At 40.9% G+C, this 20,534-nt stretch overlaps 2 protein-coding genes across 2 annotated transcripts; both read right to left on the bottom strand.

Moving 5' to 3' along the window:
- Positions 1 to 176: 176 nt before the first annotated feature.
- LOC146492906 (XK-related protein 8-like) lies at positions 177 to 6,746 on the bottom strand. The gene is made up of 3 exons (XM_085147553.1): positions 5,994 to 6,746; positions 5,374 to 5,564; positions 177 to 1,881 (listed from the first exon to the last, which is right to left on the bottom strand). Exons 1-3 carry the CDS (start codon positions 6,299 to 6,301, stop codon positions 1,193 to 1,195), a joined length of 1,188 nt encoding a protein of 395 aa, XP_085003679.1. The 5' UTR covers positions 6,302 to 6,746; the 3' UTR covers positions 177 to 1,192.
- Positions 6,747 to 8,387: 1,641 nt separating this feature from the next.
- LOC146492905 (XK-related protein 8-like) lies at positions 8,388 to 20,464 on the bottom strand. Its single transcript, XM_085147546.1, has 3 exons — positions 16,138 to 20,464; positions 15,380 to 15,612; positions 8,388 to 11,821 (listed from the first exon to the last, which is right to left on the bottom strand). The coding sequence occupies exons 1-3, from the start codon at positions 16,443 to 16,445 to the stop codon at positions 11,091 to 11,093; spliced, it is 1,272 nt and encodes a 423-aa protein (XP_085003672.1). The 5' UTR covers positions 16,446 to 20,464; the 3' UTR covers positions 8,388 to 11,090.
- Positions 20,465 to 20,534: the final 70 nt, after the last annotated feature.

The raw sequence follows: 20,534 nt of genomic DNA, 5'->3' as shown, positions 1-20,534 counted from the left end.
GAAACGGCGAAACAAACTGATAAGACACTACACTGGGAAGCAATACACTAGCACACAGAGAAACGCACGGCCATGAATGAGGGAGAATGCGACACTGAACAGAGGGAGACGCGGACATAAATACACAGAGGTTTAACGAGGGAGGTGGGAGCACACGGGGAACACAGCTGACACAGATAATCAACACAACATGACGCATACTGACGGGAGACTGTCAAAGTAAAACAGGAAGTACACAGAGGCGCAGACAGGAGGAGAGAGGGAGCATGGGGAGAGCACAGACACAACGGGCTGGGGAAAACGTGGAATAAAACACGAGGGGAAACGAGGGTTCACAGATACACAGAGGTGCACACAGGGGGTAAAAGTCACAAGGGGAAGTCAAATAAGGAACAAAATACAAAAATACATGAAACTAAGAATGCTGGGCCAACATGGCCCAGGATCATGACACCAAGCAGCAGAAAGATCTGAGATTTTATGAGTTCTTTATATTTATGCATTTGCACACTCCTCCAAAGACACATGCACGTGTGCACATTCACACACGGACAACTTCAACCCTCAAATACAGTATAAGGTTACGTAGTCAATATGTGTTAAATTACATGTTAACACCTACAACCAGAAACGTTTTATCAATGTTTATATGTTTTATTTCTTTCACTTTCTGTATTTTTGCTGCTTCGTTGTCGATACCTCGTTAATACCTTTATACCTATTTCACACCTCCTACATCACCACAAAAGATGCTCACAAAATGGTATAGAAATGGGAATTTAAAAAGGACACACACAAATGTTGAAAGGCCATTCAACGTTCTAGCTTTAAAATGACCATTTAAAAAATTTTTGTAAACATGATTTTTATACTGGTTTAATACTGTCATATATTTTAGGGAGGCAGACCCATTCATTAGCATTAGCAAACTCATCTCGTTGTCAACCCATCACTATTTCATACAAGCATGTAACAAGTGAGGCATTTTAAATGCTTCATTAGAGGAAAGCACAAGTTAATACAGAGAAAAGTGTTTTCTGTAAATTTATCCTCTTATGAGTAACATCATAAGATATTGTATCTGTGGTTAATCAAGCAGCAGGTCAGAGTCCTCAGTCCCACACAGCCTTGTGACCTACATGACTCAGTCTCTTTCTAATCTCCACGTCCTGTGGATGTCAAATGATGCAGGTCAGCAGAAGAAGTTCTCGGCCAGCTTCCTCATTCTTTTATTGTCAGTGGCCTTAAGGGGACGTGTAGGGACTGAATGAGATCGCTCTTCATCTTCAGGTTGCTCCTCTGTGATGGTGGCCCCTTTCAGCTTATCTTTATCAAGGTTTGGATGGAAGAACGTATAATAAATAACTTTAAATAACAGACCAAGGATGTAAACTGCAACAACACAGGCAGCCGTGGTTAAAGGGTGTGTCACAAAATCAGGAGGATCTGTGCTCATCTTCCAGCACCACAAACCACAGAGGATGCAAATATCAATGAGGATATACGCGTGATAGAGCACGGACCTGATCCTCATCCTCTTGGCCACACTAAACCAGTTGAAATACCAAATGAGGCCAACAGTAGCTCGATAAAGCCATTCTCCACGAGGGTCATCCATGAAGTTGGTCTTGGATCGCCAAGCGAAGAAGAATAAAACCAGCCAAGAGCAGATGAAGTGGGTGAAGATGAAGCAGGGCAGCACGGAGGCGAAAAGAGCGAGAGCAGCGATGCGAGAAGAGATGAGAACCAGGTTCCAGATGAAGTAGAAAACTAATGAGATCATGTGGTGTTTTTCCTTCTGTGGCAGGAAGGTGCGCATTGAGTGATCGTAGGTGGTCAAAAAGGAGGCGATGGACAAAGTCGAGCCGATGGCCTTCAACACTGAGGAGAGAGCGAGGGGCAGAGTTAGAACAAACATTGATTCTTTGTTAGAAGATCCAAGTAATTTATGAGTTCAAAAAGCAACCCCAAATATTTTCAAACATTTTTTGTCATTCAGTTTTTTATTATTTAGACTGCATGATGTTTGTTTTCACAGAAACAGCAATCATTTGGCATTTAACATTTTCACATCAACCAATTATAGCAGGTTAGTATATTTATTTCTCTTCTATTCACATCTCAGTGTGAGCTCCAGCAAAGATGCTTTTAATTGTCTGCTGCAATTTCACTTTCCAAACTTTGATGACCAGATTTCACACAAAAATTGAAGCAATTTTGAATTTGATGGCAGCAACACGTCTCATGGAGGCAAAAGAAGGCTGGACAAGTAAGTGAACAATTTCAAAAACATGTTCCTCAGTGTTCCTCATCATCTACACTGAAAAAAATGGGATTGGCCAGCTCTTGGATTTACATAAGCAGCTTGCATGTATTTAACACAAGTGTCTCATGCTTTAAAGTCAAGTGTAACTATATAGTGTAGAAACTACATGATTAAATTGTTCATATCATGTTCGAGTGAAGTAAGTCAATGATATAGCTAATATGTTAAATCCTGCAACACTGCACAGGATTTCAGTCTCGCGTGCTTTGGATCATGGTTTCAGGAAGGCATCATCTCAGTCAAGTCGAGCAGCCGCCTCTAATTTTTTTTTTGGTATACCAAAAAAAGTAAATTGGGTGGTTGTTACATTAAAAAAGTCTAACTTGTAATTTGAAGAAAATAATTTCATGTTTCTATGGTGAAAGTAATTAAATCATGTAGGATCTGTATGAATTTCAGCAACTGAATTTGTTCCTGGTGAGATGACCTGTTACAATCTAGTAAGAGTGGTTAGTTTCTGGACTCATGAAATTAACAAGATCACATGAGTTTTCAAAAACTGCAGGAAAACCACTGGAGTTATAAGAGGCAGACAGCTACACACACACCACCTGTATGCCATCGCTTTGTGGTTCAAATCCACAATCCACTGGGTGTTCTGGTTTCCTCCCACAGTTAACAGTAACACAATTAGCGTTAGGTTAATTGGTGATTCCAAATTGCTCCTGAATGTGGTTGTTTGTCTCTATGTGATAGACTGGTGAGCTGTCCAGGGTGTACCCTGCCTCTTAACCTATCACTTTGGGGTTATGCCCCAGCCCCCCCCCCCCCCCCCCCCCCCCCCAGAACCCGGAACAGGATTGGATTGTTGTTGAAAGTCCATTTAATTTTTATGTAAACCGGACTCTAAACTTTGTTGAACATTATGTGATATGAAGTGATCAAGTAGTATTGGGGTAAAAGTCATTGAGCAGTTCCAGATTACAAGGCTCAACTTACTTCATCTAAACATGTTTCATCATGTTTTATCAACACAAAATGAGCATGCTTATTGAATATGAATAAGTTATGTTGATTTAACTAAGTTGTTTAAGTTTCTGCCAAAGCAAAACAATTGTGTGCAACCAATGTGCACTATTGAATTTAGTATAGGGATGGGTATCGAAAACCGGTTCTTGTTGAGAACCGGTTCCCACTGTTTCAATTCCTTGGAATTGTTTGCCATTTTTGCAAACGATTCCCTTATCGATTCCAGTCGCCCCGAATGACGTCACCACGTTGCGGAGCGTCATTTACCTGGCAGGAAACATGGCGGCTCAAACGCTAAAATGTTTGGTTATACTTTATGAGAACGGATGACAACAGGGCAACTTGCAATACTTGCAAAGTAGATATTTCATTTAAGGGAGGAAACACTACGAATATGCAAAAGCATTTGCTCACAAAACACACGATGACCTTAAATGAATGTCGTGTTTTTAATTCCGCTCCGGACTCGTGAATCTCAACCCAGCAGCAGCGGTAACGTTTGCACGTCCTCTCCCGTTAATGCGGCAGGTAAATAATCAACTAACAGTGCATATTATGTTAGCGCGATCTGCCTTATTACAAACCTCCCATTACTGTGCATTTAGGTGACCATGATGAGAGAGACAGACAGAGTCTGGCTGGCGCTCGCTGGCAGTTCTCGCTGCAGTCTACCGGTAGCGTCTCCTTTCAGGCCTGCATAGACAAATGTCACCGAGCAGTGACTAAGTTTGTGGTAAAAGGCCCCTGATTTTTGGTAAGTGAATGTGTTTAATTGTAGGCAGGGACATTACTGGATATTCTTGTGTAATTGCTACAGAATAATTTATTTTATACTTTGTTATTGCTACAGACGAATATTTATTTTATTATTTTACATTTACAATTTTTTTCCCCGGGGACCCTGTGACACCCCATTGAAGAGCCGTAGGCTGGATCTCCTAAGGATCTCTTAAGATCTCACTGTTGGGTTTGTAAGGCCATGCTACTCCTAAATTTCTATCTTGTTCAAAGAGAAGATATAAAACAAAGTTCTAAGCTAATCGACCTTAGTGTTCTCCTTTTTTTTAAAAAAAGAATCGATAAGAGAATTGTTAAACAGAATCGAAAATGGAATCGGAATCGTGAAAATCTTATCAATACCCATCCCTAATTAAGTACATGCAACATACTCATTTTTTTCAAGGCATTCTTTTTCTCCTGGATTACCCTTTTGTGTTACACAGTTCGCTGGGCCTGACCTGTCTCCTCAAGGTGATATTTGTGTATTGTATGTACGGTCGGCAAGGCCTGTCATCTCGGTTGTGAGCAACTGCAACTGACAAATAAAGGCTATCTCATCATCTCATCTCTCACCAAATGATGGCTGCCTATTGAACCACCTGTTGAATTGGCAGTTTGCACATCTGGAAAGGCACCATCAATGCTGAAAGTTTTTAGAACAACACGTGCTCCCATACAGACCTTTATGTAGAGAGAGCCTTAGAAACAAACTGAACAACACAGCAAGACAAGGCTGAACTGCATACTGCGTGTATTATAAAGGCTTCACGATAGAGTCTGGGTGACCTGGTCTGCCTTCAGTCACAATCTCTCACCAACTGAAAACATTTGGAGCATCATGAAACAAAAAATACGACTCAGAACTGTTGATCAGCTAGAATCCTACATCAGGCAAGAATGAGACAGTGTTCCTCTCCCAAAAGTCCAGCAGCATCTCCTCAGTTCCCAGACATTTACAGTCTGTTGTTAAAAGAAGAGGGGAAAATACACAGTGGGAAATTTGACCCTGTTCCTATTTTTTGACACATGCTGCTGCCATCAAACTCAAAATGAGCTTGATGATAGACTGATATATTTTCTATGTTCTGTTGTAAATAAAATAAGTGTTTATTAATTTGCAGATCATTGGAATTTGTTTTTATTTACAATTTATACAGCGTCCCAACCCTTTTGGAATTCAAGTTATAAACAGATGAGAAAACTTTGAATGTGGTTTTATTCGTAATTCTACTTTCAATGAAAATCTACACCTGAGTGATCCAAGTATACGTGATCAAAAGCTGAGTAACAAACTGTACCTGTAACAGGATCCAGCCGACATCTGTCCAGAATGATGGTGAGCATGAGAGCAAGCTGCGGGGCGCTCTCTGAAAACGTCTCAATGAAGCGCAAAATTCGGAGATCCTGTCTCAGAAACTTGGCCACACTCTCAGCGTCAGCGCGCTTTCTGTATAAGCTTTGCACAGACTTCTCCATGACTCCTGCATACCTGAGAACCAGAAGAACTAGTTACAACAAATCCCCCCGCCAGACACGCTGAACTGAAAAGATCTCGAAGCAGAAAAGGAGCAACAAACGTCCAAACAAAGCAGGCTTTACCCAATTATATTAAAGAAAAATCTACAGAACTTAAGTAGTAAAAAAGTAAGTCAGCAATTGATGTGACTTATATACTGAAAAGAAATTGAATGTATGATTCATGGGTCTATAAACAGAAACTTAAAATCAAGAGGAAATTAAACAGAATAATTTGTAGATGATTTAATGTTACTACATGTGTGTACTTCTGTGGTGCAGCTGCCAAACAAACAAGTTCATGTAAATTTATTTCCTATAAATCAAATATTTCAAGGAACATGTGAGGAAATGTAAAGATGCCTGGGGCTCTATGCACGCACAAATATCATCATGAAACAACCTGAAGAAGATCCCGAGCTGGAGAACATGCAGCAGCTTGAGCTGGCACTGGTTCGGCTTCTTCTCAATCTTTGTCTTCATCTTAAAATCATCGTAGCGGTACCACAGCCAGCTGTACACCTGAACCAACATGGACGAGCCCAAGAGAAACAGCAGCAGGAGGCTGAAGTACACGTAGGCCTCTTGCTTGTAGAGGGACACAGCAGCCCATATATCCAGCCCTATATCAAGCAGGAAAGACAACAAGTTCACGCAAGTGAAGAGAAAGTCCCGAGTGCAGCATTTAAACTCATCCTCAGAGCCCGGCATGCTGACTAGATGGCCTGCTTCTAAAGCAGCTATATCCTAAGGTTTAAGACAAGCTCATAAACTGAAACTGAATGGGCCAATGTTGAAAAACACCTCCTAGAAACTGATCCACCCATCTTAAAGACATAGTGTACCATTTTACACACATGCATACATATAATCAACTGTAGTATGTCCACCGAGACATGAATACAACTTAAAACAACCTAAAACTGTAAAAACAAAAATAAAAGAAGAAGAAAAATCAACATCAACACATTAAGATTGACGAGAGAAAAATGAAAAATAAGCAACGATCTGGACTTTTGATATCAGCAGAGATTGTTACGAATGCATTAAACCATTTATATTTCAGATCTTCTCATACCGGTGTTAATTTAATAAAGTTATTTCTCACTCCCAACGCGTATCCTTCAGGCTTATGCCCCATAAACAGAATAAACAGAATACAACAAACTCTTTGTGCTGTTTGAAAAAAACCTTTTCAAATAATCAAGTAGTAGATGTGTATACTTCCAAATTTTCAACACAATTAATGCATCAAATCACTGTCACTGATTCCCAATCCAAATATCTGATAAACATCAATATAGTTTATCTGAACACTTTCTATCAACTATTACTGATGTGAAATGGTTTTAACTTTAAATTGTCTGATATCAGATCAGGTCAAGTCTGAATTGAAACTAAAGTAAACAAAGATTTTACTTTAGTGTGAGCTCTGATAACAAAGTAAACAAACACGGAGTGAGTGAGTGAGATAAACACTAGCTTTTGTTATCTAAACACACAGAAATGCGTTTAGAGCAGGGCGCCTACTGATCAGGTTGGTGATTTGACGATGATTTCATTACAGTAGATTTAGCATTTTTTTGTTTTTAACTCCTACACATGGGCTTATTTTTTCAATATGACCATCCACAATAATACTAGACCTTTGTACAGCCTTTGTGATTGGTATTCCTATTACTGCAGCCATGGCATAAGCTGAAAAATAAGAAATCATGATACAGTATTTTTTAAAAGTACTATGTCTTATGCTTGCACCTTCCACTGATGCAGGCCAGGGGGCGCCCTTTCCCCTGTTTTCTCTAGGCTCCTTCACTTAAACCAAACACATCCCCACAAGTGATGAATAAAACCGACTGTTGTCTAAATCCCAGTGGTGTGCTGTGAAGACAGATAAGTTCTTTCAACTGACATGGTTAATTTATTAAAACAGCTTTTTTTTTTCTGTGAACTTTAGGGCTCAGTTTCCTAAACCATGAAACTTTTTTACTGTTTTAATTTGAAACTAAACATAATTCTTGCCTGAGAAAAGTCACAGAAACCTGATAAAAGCATAAATTATTTGGTTTATTAAATAACCAATAATTGTTTATCAAACCATTTATCAAATGATAAATGGTTGGTTGGATCAGGATCAGGATATTATTTTTTGATTTTAAAAAAAATGTATGAAAGTTGTCACATTTACAGAAATCTACAGTCAAAACTGAAATATATGAGAAATTAGAGATCACTAAACAAAACAAAGAAATATGACAGTGAAATACTTTTCTGCTTGTTGTTTAAATATCTTTCTGTGTAGCTTTGTTTGTGTCACGTGTCACTGTGTGCATATTTATGTTGTGTTTTTAACCATCATCCATATGCTTAACTGGAAATATCATCTGCATTGTCATTAAGTGTTATCTTAGTGTAGTCAACTTTTTTTCTGCACTGCATCTGTAAGGTCTCCATGAACACGCTACATGCAGCGGCTCAGAGTTTAAAGAAATTTGTTTCAGTTGAGGGAACGTGATGAACGTTTGGAACATACGCTCATATTCTTCTCAACAGTCTGATGTGTTTCAGCTTTTGAAGAAGAGTTTCTTTTTTTCTTTTGTGTAAAACATCCAGTATCACTTAAACAATCAGAATCCCTGATTTGTGGTGTTTTTTTATTGTAGATCAAAATATGAAAAGCAGCTTTAACAAAGTGTGAATCCAAGAAAAAATAAGCAAAAATGTAGAAAACTAAGAGACCTTTACAGTCACTGTTTACTCCCAACACCTCTGTAAGATTTAAATATAATGTAAATACATGTTTTAAAGTTTCAGACTCAGTTTGTATTTTTTATTTCATATGAAAAACTGTTTGAGAAGAAACTGAATTACAAATGTAAACCACAGAAAATATTCACAACATATTTAGTATAAATACAACTTACAACTTTCAAAAGATTTTCATTGGGGTTTTTCATAAGAATTGTTGCAGTATAGAAAGAACAAGTTTTGGTTTCTAATGGAAGATTAATCCATATGAAAAACATCTCAGTTGTATTCAGACAGAACACACAGATCATTTCCTAAAGTTTTAAGGTAATAAGGCTATTTTCTGTCATAAAATTTCACGTGTGATATATTTTCTTTCTTTATTTGTAACAAATAAGAAACTTGTTTGATTTAACTAATTGTTGAAGCCTGGGAGCTTTAGAGGTGAAAATGTGTCAGGGTAATAAGACGGGGAAGTACTTTTATGTCACAAAGGAGATTGTTGCCTCACTGATTGCTTCAGTTTGTCCATTTCCCATCAAAACCCTGTGATAAGATTTGCTGACCAATTTATCAGAGGTGGGGCTTGGTCCAAACATGGAAACGATAAACGTTTGGAGTCGATCCTCAGGAGTTTTTCAAAGGACTTTTACCCACCATGAGATGATGTAAAATTATGTAGAATTTTGTGTTGTAGTTATAACAGGAATGATTTTGCTTTGACACCAGGAGCAGACACGAGTTCATGTGAGGTTTGTGTCAGGAAAGAAAAACCAGAATAAAATCCTAATAAAGAAAGAAGCCTGCATCTAACACAACAGCCTCTCTGCACACGCTCAGGCTGATACTAAGAACACAAAACTGATTATATGTCAGCAGCACCTGAATTTTAAACAAGCATGAAATTAGGCAAGAGGCAAGTGTAACCAACTATTACAAATAAAATATCAAATATAAACATTTACAGTGTTGGGAAGGTTACTTTTAAAATGTATTCCATTACAGAATACAGAATACATGCCCCAAAATGTATTCTGTAACGTATTCCGTTACGTTACTCAATGAGAGTAACGTATTCTGAATACTTTGGATTACTTAATATATTATCATGCTTTTTACAACTACATGAATGTACTATTGCTGTGATTTATTACTGTTACTGAAGGTCCGCGGCTCCGAACTGTAGTAAAGGGACCTCTGGCTAATGTCGGGCTAGTAGCCGAAAACTAGCTTTACTTTGTTGTCTGGGTCAACTTTGCTAGCGAGAGACAGAGAGAGGCGTTGAAAGGCTGCTGCAACGGAACTTATTGTTTTCGGAGGAAAACACGAACACGGTGTACAGTCGAGTCTTAATAGCTTACTTACAACTGGGCTCGTCAGGCACTCTTCTTGGCTGCAGTGATTATTATTATATTTACATGCTTCCAGCTCCCGTTTCTGCTCGATGACAGCTCGTACTTTTCCTTTTTCTCCCTCCCTCGCTCACAGACACATAACGGGTATGGCGGTCCATTCTCCCTGCAGCACGGACTACACTGCCTATGATGCTACATTCTTTAGAGCTATACCTGTAGCATTCTGCCTATTAGCTTAGCACAACAACAAAAAGGCGCTCTCTCACCCAGGAAACACGCAGAGAGAGCGTCACCCTGTAACCATGGCAACCGTAACGCTGCCGCCTGGAACAACAGAACGTAGCTGTCAAACAAAACCCAAACAGTCCTGACCCGCCACAATATGAAACAGGGAAGTACCGCCGTGTAATCCATTTATTTCAACAAAGTAACTGTATTCTAAATACCACCTTTTTAAACGGTAACTGTAACGGAATACAGTTACTAATATTTTGTATTTTAAATACGTAACGGCGGTACATGTATTCCGTTACTCCCCAACACTGAACATTTATAACAAAGAATCTTCATGTGATGTGTTTCTGACTATGCCTTAAGCAAATTATTCATTAAAATTTGGCTTTAAACCCTGATAGCATGTTGATGGAAGACTGAGATGAGGCTCATCACTGCTGAAAACGTGCACAGAAAGAGCTGAAAACATCCAAAGCAGGTGAAATTGGAAGGCTCACATCAGAGTTTGACAAAAACATATCGACGTAAACAAAACATCTTGAGGGTTATATATCAAACAAATCTTGGTGCTAAGAAGTCTCAATAGGAGCACCTAAATTAATTAGTTATCTTGGAACTTTAGAGTAAAATCTGCATAAAAACTTTAAAAAATCTGCTGTTTTTCATAATTAAAGACATCTTAAAAACTGAGTAGATTTCAAATTCAATTAGTAATTTACACAATGACATGCAGACAGAAAAAATAAATTATATACATAGATTTTTTTTTAAAACAGGAAATATCGTTGCTTCCTTTTCTGGAAGCTGAAATATTATTTATGAAATGTTTTTTGTATTTTAAATGATCATAAAAGATTTTAATTAAAAGTCATGACTATGTTCTTTAAGACTGAACAGCCACTGGAAACTCATGGAAGAACATGTCTTCACAGCAAAAGATAACTGTTTCATACAAGAACATTACAGACCTGAAGATTAAAGCTAGGGAAAACAAACATTGAACGGCATTTTTAAATGCTTTGTTAGACAGTAGAACCAGTTAATAGCGAGCAGAAATCATAAACTGTATATGTGGTTAATCATGCAGAAGGTTAGAGTCTTTAATCACACACAGCCCTGTGATGACTCGGTCTCTTTATAGCCTCCTGTGAAAGTGAAACGGGTTAGCAGTAGAAGCTCTCAGCCAGCTTCCTCATTCTTTTATTACAACATGGTTGTGGTGGTGGGGAGGGGGCTGCTTCGGCTCTAAACATACATGCGTCCGGTTCATCACCCACGTTTGGCTCATTTACAGGTTGCTGCTGTCTGCTGGTCCCTTTAATCTTATTTTTGTCAAGGTTTGGATGGAAAAGTTTATAATAAATAGCTTTAAGTATTAGACCGAGGATGTAAACTGCAACAACACAGGCAGCTGTGATTAAAGCGTGCATGGGCTCTATCACAAAATAAGGAGGATCTGTGCTCATCTTCCAGCACCACACAGCACAGAGGATGCAAATATCAGTCAGTATGTACCCGTGATAGAGCGCAGTCCTGTACCGCGTTTTCCCCTCCACCACACTAAACCAGTTAAAATACCAAATGAGGCCAACAGTGGCTCGATAAAGCCATTCTCCACAAGGACTTTCCATGAACTCCGTCTTGGATCGCCAAGCGAAGAAGAATAAAACCAGCCAAGAGCAGATGAAGTGGGTGAAGATGAAGCAGGGCAGCACGGAGGCGAAAAGAGCGAGAGCAGTGAGACGAGAAGAGATGAGAACCAGGTTCCAGATGAAGTAGATGACTGATGAGGTTATCTTCTGCTTCTCCTTGTCAGGCAGGAACGAGCGCATTGAGCGATGGTAGGCCGTCACACCGAAGGCGATAGCTGAAGCTGAACCAACAGCCTTCAACACTGAAGGGAACAAGAGACAGTGTCAGAACCAGCAAGATGCAAATGACAAACACTGAAAAATGCTGTAAAGTGGTTCCTTCCAAATAAAAATCTATCAAATTTGGATATGTCCACTCAGAATCAGCAGACTTTAGTATATTTAATGAATAATTTAAATTTTAAATTTTCTGAGATACTGGATGTGCAGTGCACATCAAAACAAAGAGCAGCTGCCTGGATTGGGCAATAATGAAGATTTGCCTGCTGCAGGAAGCTGAAGCAGGATGAGGAGTGACACTTTGAACTTAACCTTGACTCTGATTGTGACAGACAGACTCTGACAGATTATCTATGATTTATTTGACCTTTATGGACATGAAAGACGGAAGAAAGAGGACAACATATGTGCAGGAAGTGAAAGTTGATATATGTACTTTAAATATTTTAATTGTCATGTCATGAATTTGGATAATGTAAAAAATGATTATGTATAATAGACTAATAATTAGAGGCTAATGTAGGAGCCGTGAATATGTTTTAGAATGAAGGCAAAATTATTTGATTGATCTAAACTTTTTGATAGTTATTCCTGATCAGTAACTGTGACATTCGTTACCATTTTTTTCAGGTTTGGATATGGGTGGTGTCAGGTGGATATAATGGGTTCTGGATAGGGGATAAACTATGTTCCTATCTGGAGTTGCTCACAGTGACAGCCGGCGCTCAGGGGTGGATATATTCTTATCTTCTCTGGCTTGGTGACTTTCCATTGCGGTTTTCCAAAGTGGATGAGAGAGTTGCTTCCCTGTGCCTTCAGTTCAGGGAACAGGTGCTGACTGTTGCCACATGTGTCAAATAACAGTTCAGTGTACCTGAGTGTCTGGGCTGGTTGCTGAAAGGACCCTGGACGGGAACTCTCTTGTCCTACTGGGGAACTTGAATGTTCACACAAGCAGCGACATGAAATTAAAATCTGTAGACGTGTTACTGGAAGGATCGACCTGTTCAACTTAGCACAATGTGCTGAAATCTCAGGTCGGCTATTGATTTTATAATCATGTCATCACATGGGACACACTAACATCATTACTCTAGTCCAAATGTCTTCTCGCCCACCATCTTTGAGCCAATCAGCTTCCGCTTTGCTCTGTGTCACTCTCCCTTTCCGATTTTCTTTCGTGCAATCCAGCTCCTCCACTTATCCACCTCAGACACCTCAGCCAGACCTCTATGCAAGCCTCTGTCTTCACCATCATCACCATCCCTGTCCTAAATCCTATCACTGCTGGGACCAAGTTCTGCCATGATGGGTCACTGGAGTCTAATTACCAAATCCGTTAATTTCTCTATCTCAAAAAATCATGTTAAATTCTTCCAAGAGATCTCGCCTTATTGAATTTACCCTTAAAAACCTTAACTGACATTCCTATAGGTGTTTCTACTTCAGGACCTCAGCCTTCACTTAAATCATTAAGAACACAGTGACTCTCACTGTTTTCTCTTTTTTTTTTTTTTTCCAGAATAAAAATATTTATTATGTTATGATTGTTGTTACACTGACAGACAACATAAAAACCTTTTCAGGTGTTTACATTTAAGACAGACTGGATTTCATCATATGGTGCGCATGTGGTCAGAGACAGTTGTAAAGCTGTTTGTAGATTATGAACAAATTCAGGTAAGAAAATATTGCTGAATTACAGATTCTTTTTTTTTTTCCCTGTCCCATTTGGTTCTTTAGCCGTCAGAATTGTTGTCTGAAGACCAACAAGGATACCCAATGGATTTATTTTGCCAAATGGATCATCATGGCATTGCCGTATTGGTCCATTTGATCGACCTTTGTTTTTATTATTTATTTTATTTTATTTTCAGTTGTTACAGACGGGACAGACATGAGTGAGGGATAGGAAAGGGAGAAAGAAAGAGGAAGGAAAAGAAAAACAGAAGGGGAGAGGGACAGTGAGAAAGGGGAAAAAAAATCTCCTGGATCACCTGTTGAGAGAAAAAGAATAGAAAACCAACAAAAAAAAAACAAAACAAAGCAACATACTAAACACAACACCATCGCATTAATCTAGCTAAGTGTAAACAGCAGTAAATACTAAATATTGAATGTTGTTGTGCAGCACGCAGGACAGACAGCGCACAATGTGCTTTGAAGTAGCAGCCAAGAAAGGTGTGATTTAAGTCTACGAACAGTGAACACCCATGTGCACACCTGTGTGGATCAGCGCGCTTGTATTCAAATGGTTTCCCCATGTAATGGTCTGCAAGAGGATGTAGAGAGCCATAGCCCTGTCCCCCAGGGCATGAAGCAGGCATGGAGGAGATCCAGGCCCCAGACATCCAGAGGCCCCAGAGTGCGAGAGCCCAAGGAGGACCACCGGAGGGGCATCCGTGCCACCTTCATGGGAAGGGCTGAGGATCCCCAGACGAGGGGTCACCCAGTAGCCACCGGGCAGAAGCTAGAGGGGGCTGCACCGGCGTGCCCGCCGGTTCTGCCGGCAGCCAGCTGTGCCAGAGTGAACCGAGCTGCAGGCCCAGAGGCCGGAGGCCCGAGGGCCCCCGCGCCCCGAAAGAGGCCTGACCGAGCAACAGACGCCAGGCCCCGCCAAGTAGCCACCGGGAGTGAGCTGGTACATACCTGAGCGCCCAGCCCCGGACACCAAGAACCACCAATGCACCGACCCCTGAGGGCATCAGTCACCAGCAGGGAGTGTGGTGAGGGGAGATAGGCCTCCACACTTTGGAGGGCCTGGGAATTCCCAGAGAGGTGGAGTCTAAGACCCGACCTGACATATAGACACAGACATGCATTCCCACCCTCATGCACACATATACAAACACTCAGCACTCACCCAACGTAGGGATGAACATAAATGGACATGTACACACAATCACACTCCCCAAACATACTCTATACCCCGGGTCCAGGTATCCTCGCCCCCAGAGGGGGAAACGGCACCCAGACCCAAGAGATGTTACCCTTCCCTCCGGGGTGGAGGCAAGCAGACCGTCCCAGGCTCCGCAGCAGCAGGGAGGCCAATCGGACAGCCAGCATCTCCTCCCAGCCCCCCCGCCCCGATGGCTAGTAGAGAACGGGGGTGTGTTAAGACCCCATACCCCCCTCCTCCCGCTCATGTGTAGTGTTGCTGCGTGTTGCTCTAAAGTGCATTTAAAACAAGGGAGAGCATGGTGCTGCTGCCAGAGAGCAGCAGGTGTTAGCACGGCCCCTCCCAAGAACCCTCAATGTCTACATGGATTTAAAATTGAGAGGTGGGCACCGGCGCCAGAGGTAGGTTTGAATACACAGACCGTCTACTGGACGCCGTTAACGTGCCCACCCTCAAGGCCATATATATATGTGTGTGTTATGAGAGTGTCAGTAATGTGGATGTCTAAGTTGTCTCACTGTTTTCTCAAACATACCAGACTATACATGAATGAAAAAAATGTCCTGCACCTGCCATGTTTAAAAACATGGGTTCAGTTCAGTGAATTCAGTCCATTCTAGATGTAATTTTTTTTTTGACAGATTTCAAAAATACATTTTTGTGTAAAAATGTAAAACTGCACCTGTCACAGGATCCAGGTGGCCCGTCTGCAGAATGATGGTGAGCATGAGCGTGAGCTGAGGGGCGCTCTCTGCAAATGTCTCTATGATCCGTAACATGCTTAGATCGTGGGTCAAGGACACGGTAATGTCCTCAGTCTTAGGTTTCTGTTCTCCTGGCGTACTGGCGCCTCTCTCAGGGTCAGGGAGCCTATTGTACATGCTTCGTACTGCCATTTCCAGGACTCCTGCATGCCTGAGAAACAGAAAAATATGAAGCATAACCAGTCAGACCGAATCCTCCTTCTAGCTACACTGAGATTAATTTCTCTGGAACCATTCTTGTGAGCCAGCAGGTATTCATTGCGTGAAAAGGAGCAAATGAAACCAGTTTACCCACTTATGATGAAGGAAATAAAATGTGTCCTCAGTTTATCTTCTGAAACCAAGGAAACAGCTTATGTTTCAAATATTCTCATGTTCACAACAGCTGATTTGAACACAGAAATATTGCAAAAAAAATTGATTCAGCTGAATGAAATAGATGATAAAATGTGTAGATTACTTAATGCAGCAGACTGATGCTTTCTGGAGTTACTTTATATACTATGTGCACCACTGTAGTGGAGTACAGTTCAGCTGCACAACACTTAATGGTTCAGCTTGTGTTTCCAATGAACTACTCTACAAAAAACTGCACCTGCCTAGAAACAGGCAAATAAATGTAAGCTTCCCACACAAGCCTCAGCCTTTATACACATTGTTATTGTTTTAATACTACCTGACGTAAACTCCGAGCTGACAAACGTGCAGAACCGTGAGCTGCCTCTGGGTAGGCAGGTCTTCAACCTTTGTCTTCATCTTAAACTGGTCATAGCTGTACCAAAGCCAGCTGTAAGCCTGAGCCAGCAGTGTTGACCCCACAAGTAGCAGCAGCAGAACACCGAGGCAGGCGTATGCCTTTTCTTGGTAGAAGATAATAGCGGCCCATATATCCAGTCCTATGTCAGTCAGAAACAAGGGCAGGCCCACGCAAGTGATGAGAAAATCCCAGCAGGAGTATTTAGACTCACCCTGAGTGTCTGACATGTTCCCTGTCCCGCTGCCTGCTTCTAACACAGCTGCATCTTATAACTGACAGCTGATTACAACTCACATATAACCTGTGAATGACTGACAGTGAGAACCAAACTTTAGTTTTAAAAGAAACCTCCTAGAAACTGATCCACCCATTTTTTTTTCAGTAGCGTCTTAAAGATGTATCGGCATATTCCATGCATGTAGACTCCTCCTACTGAAAGGTTTCCCTTTAACAATGCTGTTGTATTTCCTTTGAAAACTCAGTAGAACTTGGTGTAAAAAAAAAAAAAAAGATCTGCAACTGATCACAGTCAGAGAGTTTTAACACACCTTATCTGTTATAAATATTATTATGTTCACATTTAATAGAAATGCATTTAAATGCAAAATAAATGTTTAGATTTGAAAGTGCTGTACCTGTACTTTAATTGCAAAAGCCTGCAAGTATTGGCCCTTTTTTTTTTTTAAAGGAAGTTGACCAAAATTGCAAATAAAATCACGTCTGTGAAGGTTCTCAGTCATCCAGGTCATCGTAGTCAAAGGAGCTTGTAAAGAAAAGCGTCTGGACTTGTTTAAGTTGCTTGAAGACGTTTCACCTCTCATCCGAGAAGCTTCTTCAGTTCTAAGGTCAAATGGTGGGGAGTCCCAGGTTTAAACCTAGTGGGAGTGTCCCCCCAAAGAGGGACAAAAGGACCCCCTGATGATCCTCAAATCGCCTGAGCCAAGGTGTGAAAATGGGTGTGGGTCCCAATCAGCCAGGGTTTCGGGTGAGCTCATTGTGAAACCTGGCCCCACCCTATCATGTGATTTCCTGAGGTCAGATGGCCCAGGATGTGAGTGGGCGTTAAGGCGTCTGGGGAGAGAACTCAAAACTGGATTATAGATGGCAGAGAGTTGGTGTCGTAAACCACCGCCTCTGTTCAAAGATGGTCGCTCACAGTGGACATAGATGGCTTCTTTCACTCCTCTTTCAAACCATCTGTCCTCTCTGTCCAGAATGTGAACATACAGTAATTAGGACCCTACACCACCGGACAGAAAATGTTCCCTCTAAGCCTGAAGGAATAAAGAAGGAACACACACATGTAACGGAAACACTCAAAACATGCGGTTATCCTAATTGGGCGTTCATAAAGTCAGCAAAGAGGCACAGAAAAGAAGATCAGACACCAGCGAGGGATGATAAGAAAGACAGACGCAACAACATTGTCATCCCCTGTGTAGCCGGTGTATCAGAGAAACTCAGGAGAGTTTTCTCCAAGCATGATATCCCGGTGCATTTCAGACCCAGCAACACACTCGGACAGAAACTGGTTCATCCCAAAGACAAAACTCCAAAACACAAACTTAACAACGTGGTGTACGCTGTACAGTGCAGCGAGGAATGCCCAGACCTCTACATTGGAGAGACCAAACAGCCACTTCACAAACATATGGTACAACACAGAAGAGCCACCTCCACAGGACAAGACTCAGCAGTCCATCTGCATCTAAAGGACAAAGGTCACTCTTTGAGGATGCCAATCAGTGTTGGGTAAGTTACTTTAAAAAAGTAATTAATTACTAATTACTTAGTCAATATTGTATTTAAAATACTTATCTAATTACTGTGTCAGAAAAGTAACTTAATTACTCAATAAGTAATTTAACTAAATACTTTTTAAAATCCCTATAAACCTTGATTGGACAAACAATAGAAATTAAACTCTTTAAATAATAAATAACTTTTTTTAAAGACAGAGACTCTACAGTATGCAGGGGTAGCATCTCTTCCACAACGTAGCCTGCAATCATTTTTTAAGCTCACCTTCAGACGCTTTCTGTGCTGCTGAAGTAAAATCAAGTTTTGCCTGCTTAGCAGGAGTTGCCACGGTGTTATCCATGGATGATGAACAAGGATCACTCAGAAGTGTTCATCTATGCTCTCGTGTCAGGCGCTTCAGTAGATTACTCGTGCTATTAACATCAGCCGATAGTTTTTTCTCCCCAGGACATAGCTTACATATTACTGTAATATTCTTGTCTGCTTGTTTCAGAAAAGTGAAGAGATGGGAATATGTCCATTTCATAAAATAGCCACTCGCTTCAGCCGAGTCCGACATCTTCTGCTTTAGAATACGACTGTGCAGCAAACTGGCGCGAAATGACGTGCACCTGCACTACAGCGATGTTAAAGCGGCAGAGTTTACTTTTACCTTTAGAAGATAAATTATTGAAATTAAATAATGATATTCAGCGAGTTTAATTATTTTACAATGTAAAGCAAGTACATTGTAAGTAACTGTAATTAAAATACCTAAAAGTAAGTATTCCGTTACAGTTACCGTTTAAAAAGGTGGTATTTAGAATACATTTACTTTGTTGAAATAAATGGATTACACGGCGGTACTTCCCTGTTTCATATTGTGGCGGGTCAGGCCTGTTTGGGTTTTGTTTGACGGCTACGTTCTGTTGTTCCAGGTGGCAGCGTTACGGTTGCCATGGTTACAGGGTGACGCTCTCTCTGCGCGTTTCCTGGGTGAGAGAGGCCTTTTTGTTGTTGTTGTGCTAAGCTAATAGGCAGAATGCTACCGGTATAGCTCTAAAGAATGTAGCATCATAGGCAGTGTAGTCCGTGCTGCAGGGAGAATGGACTGCCATACACGTTATGTGTCTGTGAGCGAGGGAGGGAGAAAAAGGAAAAGTAAGAGCTGTCATCAAGCAAAAACGGGAGATGGAAGCATGTAAATATAATAATAACCACTGCAGCCAAGAAGAGAGCCTGACGAGCCCAGCTGTAAGTAAGCTATTAAGACTCGACTGTACACCGTGTTCGTGTTTTCCTCCAAAAACAATAAGTTCTGTTGGAGCAGCCTTTCAACGCCTCTCTCTGTCTCTCGCTAGCAAAGTTGACCCAGACAACAAAGTAAAGCTAGTTTTCGGCTACCAGCCCCACACGGAACCGACGCATTAGCCAGAGGTCCCTTTACTACGGTTCGGAGCCGCGGACCTTCAGTAACAGTAATAAATCACAGCAATAGTACATTCATGTAGTTGTAAACAGCATGATAATATATTAAGTAATCCAAAGTATTCAGAATACGTTACTCTCATTGAGTAACGTAACGGAATACGTTACAGAATACATTTTGGGGCATGTATTCTGTATTCTGTAATGGAATACATTTTAAAAGTAACCTTCCCAACACTGTCTGTAAGGGAGTACAGTGCAGCTGCCAAACGAATCAGTTCTTTCATTTCATTTTCTTGTAAACACAATGTTTCTACAGGTGAAGGAATGTCAGCAGACAAGTGAGCATCCTTTGGACTACACCCTCTGTCCATGCAGCTCCCTAACTCCAGTATTGAGAGCACACCTAAAGCAGACTCATTCATGTGTGTGCAACATGTGAGAAAGAACAGCAGCTGATAAAATCCTGCTCAAACACGTATTACTTGTTGCATACATTTTTTGAATGAATTATTCTTTTAGTCCGTTACCAAGCTTACTCTTTTTTTTTTTTTGCATAACTTAAATTTTTACTGTTTATGTTTTGTTTGCTTTTTGTTTTTGCAAAAGGACTCTAGCTGCATATTTGGAGTTTTAAGTAGATCATAACACAGACCCTGCAGGCCTGCCCCGTGGAGACAGTGAGGTCCTCCCACTTCCTCGAAAACATAATCTCCCAGGACCTAAAAGTGGGAGCTAAACATCAGCTACTTCATCAGGAAGGCACAGACGATGCACTTCCTGTACCAGCTGAAAAGAATCAACCTGCCAAAGTCAGTAATGGTGCATTTGTACTCCTCCATCAGTGTAGTGCGCTACCACCCCTATCAAGGTCAGAGTGCAGCACGTCATCCCCTTTGGCTGTGATGACTTAACAGCGCCCCCTCGCTGCTCAGTTAATGTGTTACAATAACACACTTACTTTCTCAGGCCCCGATTGTTTTAAATGCACAAATAAGAAATAGAAAAGAAGGACAATAACTTGTGTTATTATATTTTGAAATTCACTGGCTGGGTCCACGTCCTCATTTTAGGTTTGACAGCGGGAGGGAGGGTGGGGCACGTAAACGAGAATGAACAGCTTGCAGAACTGGGGGAACATATATAGA

The sequence above is a fragment of the Neolamprologus multifasciatus genome, chromosome 22 (genome assembly GCF_963576455.1).
Source record: "Neolamprologus multifasciatus chromosome 22, fNeoMul1.2, whole genome shotgun sequence".
NCBI lineage: Eukaryota > Metazoa > Chordata > Actinopteri > Cichliformes > Cichlidae > Neolamprologus > Neolamprologus multifasciatus.
The sequence above is the reverse complement of the archived record's forward strand: the minus strand, read 5'-3'. Positions and strand labels throughout refer to the sequence as shown.